The following is a 12,278-nucleotide window of genomic DNA, read 5'->3' on the forward strand; positions in this document are numbered from 1 at the left end:
CATTTGCTATGCAGAGTCACCAGAAATGACAGGTGGTGCCCCAGAACTGTCTCCCCCCCCGCCCCCATCACCCTCCCCAGTGCACCCAATCTCCAGAAGTGTACAAAAAAAGCGCTACTGTGTTTTGCCTTGCAGGATTGTAAAGCTATTTTTTTTAAAAGGGAAAAACACCTTCCCTCCCACACTCTTCCCCACCCCACCACTCACCCACTCAGAAGAAAGTATGCCAACAGGCCAGGCTGGACTGCAGTTATCTGTTCATTAGGAAAAAAAAAAAAAAAAAAGGAGATCCTCTCCCAGTAGATGCACATGAACAGCTTAAATATTAGTGGCTACTATTTGAGAAGATGCTCCAATGATAGTCCCTCTTGGAAGGTCATATGGCTCGTTATGCAACCAACCATCTACTTTTCCTTGAAAAGAAATTTTTTTTTGCCAGTCAGCCTTCCTCCTTTGAAAGCCAGATATGGGTTATAAACTAGCGACAATCACTATTACTACTGGACAAAGACTGCTCCCTCCCCTCCCCCCGCCCCCAAAAGCCCTCCACTCTCCAGTGTTTCCTTAGAAAGCTTTGTTAAGGCATTTACCAGCCGCTTCTGATCCCAGCAGTGTTATATGACCAAAGAACACTGCCACATCAAGTACTACATTGTACATATCCTCTTTAAAAAAAAATGGCGGTTGTCATTAGTTCACAGCATTGGAGCTCTCTGCCATTGCATTTGGCTTTTCTCTTTCTCTGTCCACCCTTGGGTAGAACCATATGTTGATTAGGCATTTGGAATCCCATGGTTTGTTACCTTTAAAAATATGGTTCTCAATCTAGTGGTTAAAAAAAGCTTAAGGTCATAGGGTCTACATTTAGCTTGTGCCATGTTCTAGAATAAATGGAATGCTGACTAGTAAAATAAAACCTTTTCCTCAAAAAAGTTCCGATCCAGTCCAGAATGGCTGCTATTCAACATGAGCATCAAGTCAGCCTTGCCTTCCAAGAGGCAACGGAATTGATATGGTCATATGCCAACTATCAAAAAAAAAATACATATTTGAATTCAGCCTAGATAAAGCTAAAGAGTCCTCATTTGGGTTTTTGAAGCAGCTGCCACAGGGTGATTCTAATCACCAAGAGATGAAAGAAATTAACCCTATACAAAACGAAAAGTGAAAGGTCTTCTAGTGGTTTTATTTTTTAAATTAAGACAGTGATCGTGCTAAAAAAACCTGCATCTGACGAACATGTGAAGATGAGTGTCCAATCAGGCTGAAGGGGGGCAGGGGGGGCTTAGAACTCTTCCAAATCTTTTTGTTGTCTGCAACATGGCAAGCTGGAGGGACCCCAACATTGCTGAAGCTATGTTCATGGATCCAAAAAAAACAAAAAAACACAAAAAACACACACAAAAAAACAGACTCATCTGAGGGTAGCCCTTTGTCAGAGCTTTTTAGGCTAGATCTGCAGAAATTGCACTAGAGGAACAATTGGTGCTCTACGCTTAACCCACCCCCTATCTTTAGGGAGCCACAACGTTTCAAGGCAAAAAAGATCCTAAGTCAGTTTATCTCATTCGTTTGCTTGGCTGTCTGGACAGTCTGGATGGGTGAAATAATCAAAACCTCAAGAGAAGTGAGTGATCTATCAAGCTGACGGGTTCATGGATGGCTTTGGTGAGGGTCTACTGGTACCTAACCCTAATGTGACAGGCACTTATTTCCACACGATTGGACCTCATGGTTAAAATTCAGTCTACAGAAAAAAAAACCAAAAACAAACAAAAAAAAGCGACACAGCTGGGTCACCTGTACCCTACAAAGTGCTTATGTCTCAACATAGCTTTCAGATCCTAGAATGTCAGTCAAACCCTGTTTGTCTCCATGTGTAGTTCTCCTAGATCAATCTCCCACCACCAAGGATCTCCGTTAGATAGAGCATGCGTTAGTCTTTGCAGGTATACACTTCTTCTCTTTGAGTACACTGCTTGCACTCTACGTAGCAGCACCAGCGAACCTGGCACTGGCACGGCCGTGTGACCACCCTGCTCTGTGTGTTGTGACCTCGGCCGCAGCAAATGCTCTCGCAGTTCTTGTCCTTGTAACATTTCCTTCCTGAAGTCCCAGGCGAATACCTGCTCATCAGGCAGAAACTAGGGGAATCGTCAATATAGACAAGATCTGTAGTCCTTGGGATTTGATCGCTGTGGCCAGAGGTGGATTTCTTGGGTGGCGAGATGTCCCCTTCCCCTGTGGCCTCGTTCGTGGTGCTGCCCACTTTGAGTGATGTCTCATATTTCTGCTTCAGCTGCTTGCCGATCTCATGGAACGGAGAGAGCTGCCGCCAACAGGTTCGGACAGTGCAGGATCCGGACACACCATGGCACTTACAAGTAGTCTCCACACCAGCTTTGATGACCTGCAATTAGAAGAACAAAGCCTAATAGAGGCACTTATGGGAGCAGGAGAAATTTAACCACAGCGCAAACAGACAGTCTACCCTGTGAAATAAGGAAATCAAGGCAATGCAAAAACTGATCTCCTGGCTAGAGCAGGAACAGTTCTTTTCCTGGCTCTCTCTCACTAATTTTAGCCAAGTCATTTAACTTCTGTATCTCGGTTTCCCTGGTCTCCCAGGGGAGTTGCAATGAATATCTGAAGTGGTTAGCGATCCTGTGGTACTAACCTGGAGTTTGTTACCCATTATATTTGCACAAGTAGATTTTTGAAGCTGGGATGAATCGGGAGTTGTATATTGCAGTAGAATCATTCCTGTATTTATGGTTACTATAATGTTCACCTTGTTTATTGTTACAATTCACCCTTCCGAGGTAAGTTACCAGAAGCTACCAATGGCTAAGCAAAAAAAGTATTTCTAAGACTTTTCATTTGGGTGGGTTAAATGTAATCCTTTGTTACAAGTCTTAGATTCGTATCTCTAGTAGCCCTCTGTTGGGTCAGAGTTCAGTTTTTCTACAGTGGTGGTCCACAGACCACCAGTGGTTTGCACATCACTTGATGGTCACATTGTGCAGGCTTTCCTCCATTTCCAGTAACTACATTGCATTAGAGACAGCTAAATCACTTTCTACCATCTAATCACAGGGAGATAAGCAATCATGAATAGAGGGGGAGCACCTACAGGAGTTGAGGGCTACACTTCAAAAGAGTTTGAGCCTATAGTGCCAATTTCAGATGTGTTATTTACAGTAATTTTAGTGCGACAATGCCCACTTTGAGACAGACAGCCCAAATTGGCAGCATCTGGGAACACCAGAGAAGCAGCTCACTAGGTTTCAGACCATGCTACACACTCTGTCCTACTGGTAGGCACGAGGTTCTGGAAGGATTTAAGACCTAGTGCAGTGTCCTGTTCTCAGGACGAGCATACGGAGAACAAGTTACTGTGTTTTGAAGCATGAGATGTAAAATCTGTAGCCTTCTCATTACGCTCCATGCTGAGGCCACTCAAAACTTCACGACTGGAATTCTGCCTCTGCCACAGCCTTCCTACTCCAGAAGGATAGGATCCTCATCACTTGAGTGCACAGAAACCCGCATTAGCAGGCAGCACCTATGGAAACACAGCTGAGCAGTTCAGACTTAAGCGAGCAGATGCCGATAGCATACAGACACCAGTCAGGTGAGTGCGTCAACAGAACACCTTTGCATACAACTAACGTCAGAGGGTTCCTTTCAGTTCATGATCCTATTTTAGAGGTCGACAGCTCATCCAAAGAGGTGCCAAAACTTACAGCAAGAGGTCATGAGCGCATATGTTCTCACAAAGTATCACTGCTTACAGGCCAAGTGCAGGCTTAATGAACCATGCCGTAATTTGCTATGAAACTGCAGGACGTCCCTTTGTTCTTGGCTCTCGAAAAGGAGAGGTTCAGATGGGAAAGGATGGAATACATTCGTCTATGTGAACACAATGATCTCGCTGTCAGCCACAGAGTTGGGGGAATAACTGATTTTTTGGTTCACTGACAGTTAAAGTTTGCTTCAAGTCAAGCTGAAACCAAAAATTGGGGGGAAGGAAGCAAAGGGCTAGATTCACAGGGGATGTCCCCCATCCCGATACCCAAGAGCCCAGTGGTTAAGGCATTCACGTGGGATGCAAGACCCAATTTGAATCCCCACTCTATAGTCAGAATTCGAAACTGTTAACCACTGGGCTGGGTTGCGGAATTGACTAAATGAACCATTTCAAGATTGCTGAACCTGCCCCCTTTCCCGAAGGTGTCATAACCTTAGTCCCAGATTTGGACCTTAGCGTCCAAAATATGGGGGTTAGCATGAAAACCTCCAAGCTTAGCTACCAGCTTGGACCTGGTACTTGCTGCCACCACCCAAAAAATTAGAGTGTTTTGGGGCACTCTGGTCCCCCTGAAAAACCTTCCCTGGGGACCCCAAGACCCAAATCCCTTGAGTCTCACAACAAAGGGAAATAATCCTTTTTCCCTTCCCCCCTCCAGGTGCTCCTGGAGAGATACACAGACACAAGCTCTGTGAATCCAAACAGAGTGACTCCCCCTCTCCGTTTCCAGTCCTGGAAACAAAAGCACTTTCCTCTTCACCCAGAGGAAATGCAAAATCAGGCTAGCAAATTCCACACACACAGATCTCCCCTGATTTCTTCCTCCCACCAATTCCCTGGTGAGTACAGACTCAATTTCCCTGAAGTAAAGAAAAAACTCCAACAGGTCTTAAAAGAAAGCTTTATATAAAAAGAAAGAAAAATACATACAAATGGTCTCTCTGTATTAAGGTGACACAATACAGGGTCAATTGCTTAAAAGAATATTGAATAAACAGCCTTATTCAAAAAGAATACAAATCAAAGCACTCCTGCACTTATATTCATGCAAATACCAAAAGAAAAGAAACCATATAACTTACTATCTGATCTCTTTGTCCTTACACTTAGAAACAGAAGATTAGAAAACAGAACTACTTCTCCAAAGCTCAGAGAAAGCAGGCAGACAGAAAACAAAGACTCAGACACAAACTTCCCTCCACCCAAAGTTGAAAAAATCCGGTTTCCTGATTGGTCCTCTGGTCAGGTGCTTCAGGTGAAAGAGACATTAACCCTTAGCTATCTGTTTATGACAGAAGGGATTTTCCAAAAGAGACACCAATTGGCAAAATGTTTCGGTCAACCCAAATCAGCAATTTGCATTGCAAAAAAGGTTTCACCCAGCCCTAATCAGCACATGGGGTTGTTAATTCCCATAGCCAATGCTACAGGCAAGGATCATGTCATGAAAAACCTAGAACCTTCAGAAGCAATTCTGCATTGTCACCAGGCTATGTCGTTACCTGTGCAGGTCAGAGTCCCTCCCAATTATACAGCATATGGTACTCCACAGACCTCAATGGTGTTATCTCAAAATCCAGTTGGTGTAAGAGGCCCATGGGTCCAAGCCTCAGTCTGAGTGATCCCAAATAGCGGGAACTATGAGGAAGTTGAGTGGGGTAGGAACAAAGGCCTTGCCTTTAATCCAGAAGCCGGTGGCTTCATATAAGAGACATATTAATGGAGTCAGCTACTTGTTCTCTATGCACATTGCGGTCATGTGGAAAGAGCCATCGTGATGAGAACCTCCATTCCTATCCCATAGCACAGAGAGGCCCACTATAGATCTTAGTGGGATGCAGGATACACAGGGCCTACACCAGGGGTTCTCAGGACAATTTTTTTGGTGGGCTCAGAGTGTGGCCACCAACTCTCCCTGGTGGTCACTCCCTCCCTTTTTCTCCTAAAAACATTAAATTAGCTTTAGGGGAAAAAAATCAAAGTACACACATCAAAATCATTCTATTTTATTTATTGCTCACCAGTAAGTCTGCTTTGAGAAGCGATATTAGCAAACATACAAGTATCACTTCTCAAAGCAGACTTATTCAGCCCTGGCAAGCCTGGGGACAAATTAAGCCCTGGGGGAGGGCCAGGGGAGATGGGGTGGGGGAGTTAGCGAGAGCTGGAGCCCGAAGCCCTGAGGCCAGAGCCCAAAGCCAGAGCCCCCTGTCCTGCTGGCTCCTGAGCAGAAACCCAAAGCCTGAACCCCACTGCCCCTGGAAAAGTGGGAGACTCACTAGCTGCCTGCTCCACCAGCGCAGTGCCTCAGGTGACTCCGGGGGAGCAGGGGCAACCCCTCCTGGCAGCCCCAGCAACCAACACTAAGGCAGGAAAGCAGGGGGAGGGAGAAAGAGGAAACCACTTTGCCCTCCCTATCACAGCCTCAGCTGTGGCCAGAAGAAAAGCCTCTGGTGGCCGCATTAGAGAAACACTGGCCTATATGGTGTTTGGCCTCCACTCCACAGTAGAACCACAGTTTAAGCTCTTCTGGTTCTTCCAGGGGTAGGATCTGACCAAGAGCGCGACGGCCAGTGAGGCCAAGAATCAAAGGCCACTAGTTTGCAAAGGGTCTATGACTGAGTGGCAGAGCCATGAGCTTGCCATGCAGGTCTGCTGAAGACTTCAATGCACCAGTGACTTGCCTTGCCTCGCCTCTTTTGTGGTTTTTGGTCTCCCTTTCATCTCCCACTCCCCTCCAGGGCATGCTAGTTGGGCAAATCTCGGCTCCTCGTCCCACATAGTAAGTTAGAGCGCGAGTCTATACAATCTTGTGACCAAAAGGTCAGGATCATCATCATCATCCCCACTGTAGAGATGGGGAAACTGGGGCAGAGACGTGAAATTACTTATCCAAGTCGCTCAGCAGGCCATTGGCAGAACCAGGAACAACCCAGTCTCCTCAGTTGGAGTCCATTGCTCTACCCAGTGGGTCACAACCCTAGGGGAGAAGGGGAAACCAACTGCTTTCGAAAGAGGCCACAATTGCATGATTTCAATCCCCGCAAGGGAGGGGCAGTTCCACCTGAGTCCTTCAAACTTAAAGTTGGGGGTGGGAAGGAGAAAGAGGCTTAGATTTAGTTGGGAATTGGTCCTGCTTTGAGCAGGGGGTTGGACTAGATGACTTCCTGAGGTCCCTTCCAGCCCTGATATTCTGTGATTGTAGAAGCCCTGTAAATTGAAACCAAAATGGACACCTTTGTATAGGGGGTTTTGTGTCAGATTCTTCCCTTGTTTAAGCCTACTGACTTCTGTAGGGGAGCAAGGGTAGCGTTTGGCCTGGAGGAAAGTTTTGTTTTATTTCTTTACTCTAGTGTCCCAATCTTCCACCATCACATTCCGTTGCAACAGAAAGGCAGAGGTCAGAGAACGGAGACATCGGATGCAGAATATGATTTCTAAACAGGGCTGGGAGGGAGGGGAAAGACAGAAAGGATCTATTTCCAAGGTGTATGCACACCTGTCAAACTAGGGTGTTCTTCCTGTTACAGCTTTAATTTGTACATGGGTTGTTCTTACTTCCTGCACGTCAAAATAATTCAGAGCTCAGAAGGAGTAGGGCTTGGGCAATGGAAGGAATGTGTTTTCATAGGAGATGGGGTGGGGGGAAGATGGCAAGATGCAGGTGCTGCTGCATGAGTGGCCTGGTTTAACAGAGGATGCCAGGAGGGGGCTGGGTGCTAGGTGAATGCAAGGAGAGAAGAATAAGGGCCAAGTTCTCAGCTGGAACAAAGTGCCATTGCTCCACTGACTGATTTACACAAGCGGAGGATTTGGGCCAATTTGAAGGCATTATTTACCAAACTGTCCCAGAGAGACTTCCTATTATTGGAGCTCATCCATCTTAGAAAGGGCTCACTAACCTGCTCCTTCACCCACCCCTCTCCACAGAGGGGTTGAACCCTGCAACTTCTTTGTGGCTACTGGGAAAATCAAGTGGGCACCTTAATTGGACAGTCATGGGCAGCCTGTACTTTTCATGGATTGTAATATTATATTTTTATATAGTTCTAGTTCTTCCCCACACCCAGAGGGCAATAACGCCAATGCCACATTTTCCGTTAGAGAGACTGTTTTTACCCTAAACGGACAACCTATAACCATCCCTTAAAATAGCAAAGCAGAACAGTGTGTTTTATAAGCTCCCTCCCGTAAAGGTACCACTGCGGAGCACTCTTCCTTTGGGCCATCTGGCTTTATTCAGTATCTTGAAATCCACCTTCACATCCCCCTCCCACCCATTATGGTGTCAGCCTACGTTCCAGTCCCACAACAGCAGATGACTGGCTCAAATCCATTTCCCCAACCAACGGGTTCTTAGTTACTTGGCAGCATGAATCCCAAGCACCACATGCAAATTTGCAATAGGTCATGGACTTGGGAGCTGGGGCTCAGCCCAATCCTGATATTACACAGTCATTTTTAGAAAGATGCTCTGCATCATACGGCCTTAAGTAAACCCCAGCTAACGGTCACACTTCATTCCTGTGACAGCCAAGACCTTCTCAAATGCAATCCAATAATACACAGTAGCATTCAAACAAGTGACGGGTTACAGAGAGCGATGTGTTACTGCTTACAGTGCTCAGCTGGGCCAGCTTGGTTAGAAGCTGTTACATGCTATGTGCCAAACTGTCTAGCCAACTCTGCAAGAAATCCCACAATGTTAGACAAGAGCGCACAGAACACATTTCAAAACACTAAGAGACCCTATGCTTGCTCTTCTGCAGTCACAAACTGGTTCTCCCCCTGCATCCCACTCCCCAGTGAAAACTGAAACAAGTCCTTATGCCTGACTTCATGCCCAGACCACCAGAGTGCCAGGCAAAGCCAACAAGAGAGACTTCATAAGGTCCGCACTGCAGTCACTTCATGCTCCTGGATCAAACTCCTGAGGCTGCTGGTTCTCCTCCTCGCTCCTACAACCCACTCCCTAGTGCTCCGGCAAACTACCCAGTGTGTGAAATGATCTACCTCCGGCAGCACCTCACTGTTGACTCGGCTGGTGCCTAGGATCCTGTATAAGAAGGTGGCCATGCCAGCTGTATTTAGAGCCATTTCAAAAATGCTTGTTATGACACTCTGTCCATCCTGTCTGATGGTCAAATTTGACCACCTTGGCTCATCTCTCTGCCAGTGGCACTTGAGGAAATGCAAGACTCCAGGGTGCCCCCTAGAGGACAGGCAAGTGCAAAGTACTGTACACAGGCTGCAAGCCTTCACTGCAGTGCCCAAAGGTGGGAGGAGATTTATTATGTCTGGGGGAGGTTTTTTGTTTGATGGGGGTGGGGGCTGTTGGAGAAGGAACATGGCAGTTTATGAGCCATAAGTCTTAAAACCACCAGACAAACCTGGCAACACTGTCCTGATCTCCCTGCCAGCCCCACGGTTACCCACAGCCAGAACTACTCAGCCCTGGCACAGGGTGGAAGTGAGCATCAAGTTTCCACTCCCCTGCTTTTAACGAGCACACCAGTTCCTCTGTTCCAGAACGGTGCATTTACACTGCCGGCGCATAACAGGGACACATACTGAGCTCTTCATAAAAACGCCTCTTCTGGGGTTTATGAAGACTCAAGAAGCTTAGAAGGTGGCTACAGTGAAAATCCTAGTGAGCTTCCTCCTGCAGCCACCCTCCCTCACTGCCATCAGTCACAATTCAGCTGCTCATGGAAGCCTTCTATGGAAAAGGACTGTTTAGAGGTCTCGCCACACCGTGAGAGGTGGCCAGGAGAGAGCATCTGCTGGTGGACAGGTCTGTGTGGTGCTGGAGAATGCTTCATACATACTAGCTAGTCGAGCGGAAGCCCTGGGGAGCCCTGAGTCACCCGCTTTGCCCGCATCCCGCACACAGACTTACTCTGATCTTGCATCTATCACTGGGGTCCTTTTACATCAGAAATTTCAGCTGTGACACTACAGTGATGCACGTTCACACAGCAGCTCAGAGCAAAACCAGGAACAGAAGCCCAGCCACTCTATGCCCAGGCCTTTGCTTCACCCACTTGACCATGCTGCCTTCAACACCACTGGATTTACTTGTTTGGTAGGGGGCGGGGAGAAGAGACAAAAAGAAGTTTAATAGAGCTTCATCTCCTTCCTCTAAATCAGAGATAGTCATAGCTGGAGATGGGACACTGGGCAGGGCAGAGGTGGCAGAGCATTCTCTCTCCAGTGCTCGGCTGGCTGGTTCTTGCCCACATGCTCAGGGTCTAACTGATCACCCTATGTGGGATCAGGGAGGAATTTTCTCCCAGCTCAGACTGGAGTTGCCCTGGGACTTTTGCCTTCCTCTGCAGTGTGTGGTTGCGGGTCACTTGCCAGTATCAACTCTGTGTCTCACTTAATCTCCTTTAAGGATGCACGAGAAGTTGATTAGGGTACAACACTTCAAGACTTTAGAGCATCTCTGTTGCTCTGTGAACAGATCAAAGCCAAACTGATTAGCCAGCACTGGAGGACCCCCACTTCCAACATACTCGGGGAGAGGGATCACAGCAGAGCATCACTATGCAGTGCAGCACCATAATCCTTCCCAACAACAGCAGCAACTGTAGCCTGTGCTTGGTAGCCAGCTAAGCCCAGTCTAAAAAATTAAATAAATCAGTTTGGGACACTCTGCAAACACTCTCAGTTTTAGCTGAAACAGTGAGCACAGATCCCCATTCACCCCCCACTAGGCAATCAACCGTTCAGTGGTTTTAAGCCAGTTCCTGGAATTGTCTAAACTCAGGAGCTAGACACAGTCATGGGAATTCATAGACAGTTTTATTCTTCGAGCCCACCCTGCAGCTCCCTTAACTCAGATCAATAACCTGCTCCTCATTTTTTTCCAGGTGCAGATTCAGACTTGTGTTCAGAGCAGGGAAAGGAAAATCCAAGCAGTATATGCTAACAGTACAGAACCTCCCTTTAGATGGTCATTCTAGAAATAATAACTGCATCCGTTCCCCCCCTCTTTTTTAAAAAACAAAAATCCAAACACATTCAATTTGAGACTTAGAAGAACACAACCCAGCTTTAAAGCTGTGTTTTGCAGGGAAAGTTTAGCTTCAAGATTCTTCCTGGTTTGGTTAACTTTTGTAAGCACTTCTGAAGAGGAAAAAGCACTATGTAAGAGCTAAGTACTTTTCCTGATGGGATAACTTGGAAAGAATTCCAGTGGCAAGTTCATTTTCAGGCCTTCCTTTTCAGAATGTTTTTTGCAAGGCAAATCTGAACCTGGAAAAAAGAAAATGTGTGCTTGTATCTTTCTGCCTGCAGTTGCCTTGCTAGCAGTTTGATTTGTAGGTATAGGTCAGGTAATTAGCCCTCCAGATGCCAGTATTTTGCATGAGCGATTTGTTGTGGATGGAAAAATGCAGGTACAATTTGCAGCCATATGTACCCCTAAAGATTTGGATATGCAACATGCTCGTGTCTCATGATCCCTGCTTTCAACAAGTCAAGGCATTACATATCCTTGTTTGTGTTTAGCATTAGAAGCCCTGCCTGACAGCTCTGGAGATGAAATCTCCTTGTCTGCAGGGAATACAGACAGGTAGAAAAAAGGATTATGCAGCGATCTGGGTTGTGGGAGCCCTGGTTCTATCAGATGTCCTATGTGACCTTCGATATGTCATTTAGTCTCTCCGCCTCAGTTATCTTACATATGGGGACATTAGCACTTCGCCCCCTCAAAATGCAGTCTGGTCAGACAGATGCTCCAGTGATCAGGGCCGGGGACAGTACCCCATAGAGGGACAGGCTAGACTTCCACCGCATGCCTGATATGGAGAGGGCACCTCCAGGGGCAGGAGAGCTGACCAGCCCAACCATTCAGTCCTAGAGCTCTCTTCTGATACTGACCCAATTCCTCTTTTTTGGCAGTTACAATGGGGCCCACCCACACCCCTCATGCTGAAAGCCAAAGCACAGCTATCCTTAGTTGTTACCAACTGGGGTCTGATGAACCCTGTGGGCCTCAAGGGGAAATGGTGACCTGCTGCTAAAACTGCTTCCTCTAGTACAGCAGTCCCCCAAACTTCTCATGGTCATGCACCCCCACCCTTACACTGACTGTGCACCCCCCAGGAACAGGGCCACAGCTCTTTGGGGTGGGTCTGCATGGACACGGGTAACTGGGCCAAGGCTGGGGCCACAAGTGGGCTGGTCTGGGGCCAGGAACTGAACCGTGGCTAGGGGCTGAGGCCAGGGTGGTGCTCCTGCCCTGATCTCTTGCCACCCACCTGCCCCCCCCCCCAGTTCCTTCCATGCCCCCTAGGGGATATGCCCCACAGTTTGGGAGCCACTGCTCTAGTAGGATTCTCCCACCCATTCCTGCCCTTACAAACATGAGCTGGGGTGGGGGGGAAGTGATGCAGAGACCTGAAATAAGCTGGATCCATTTTATAGCCTTACAGTGGCTGGCTTGGGAAACAAGCCTTTA

General features: G+C 47.1%; 1 protein-coding gene across 1 annotated transcript in view; it reads right to left on the reverse strand.

Annotated features, from left to right (window-relative positions):
- Window positions 1-231: 231 nt before the first annotated feature.
- The window catches only part of WNT9A (Wnt family member 9A), a 65,416-nt gene continuing 53,369 nt past the window's right edge, over window positions 232-12,278 (reverse strand). Inside the window, exon 4 of the mRNA XM_030549288.1 lies at window positions 232-2,410. Within this exon, the coding sequence (XP_030405148.1) occupies window positions 1,937-2,410 (474 nt within the window). The 3' untranslated portion in view covers window positions 232-1,936. The remainder of the gene's footprint in view (window positions 2,411-12,278) is intronic.

Source organism: Gopherus evgoodei, chromosome 2 (genome assembly GCF_007399415.2).
Source record: "Gopherus evgoodei ecotype Sinaloan lineage chromosome 2, rGopEvg1_v1.p, whole genome shotgun sequence".
Lineage (NCBI taxonomy): Eukaryota > Metazoa > Chordata > Testudines > Testudinidae > Gopherus > Gopherus evgoodei.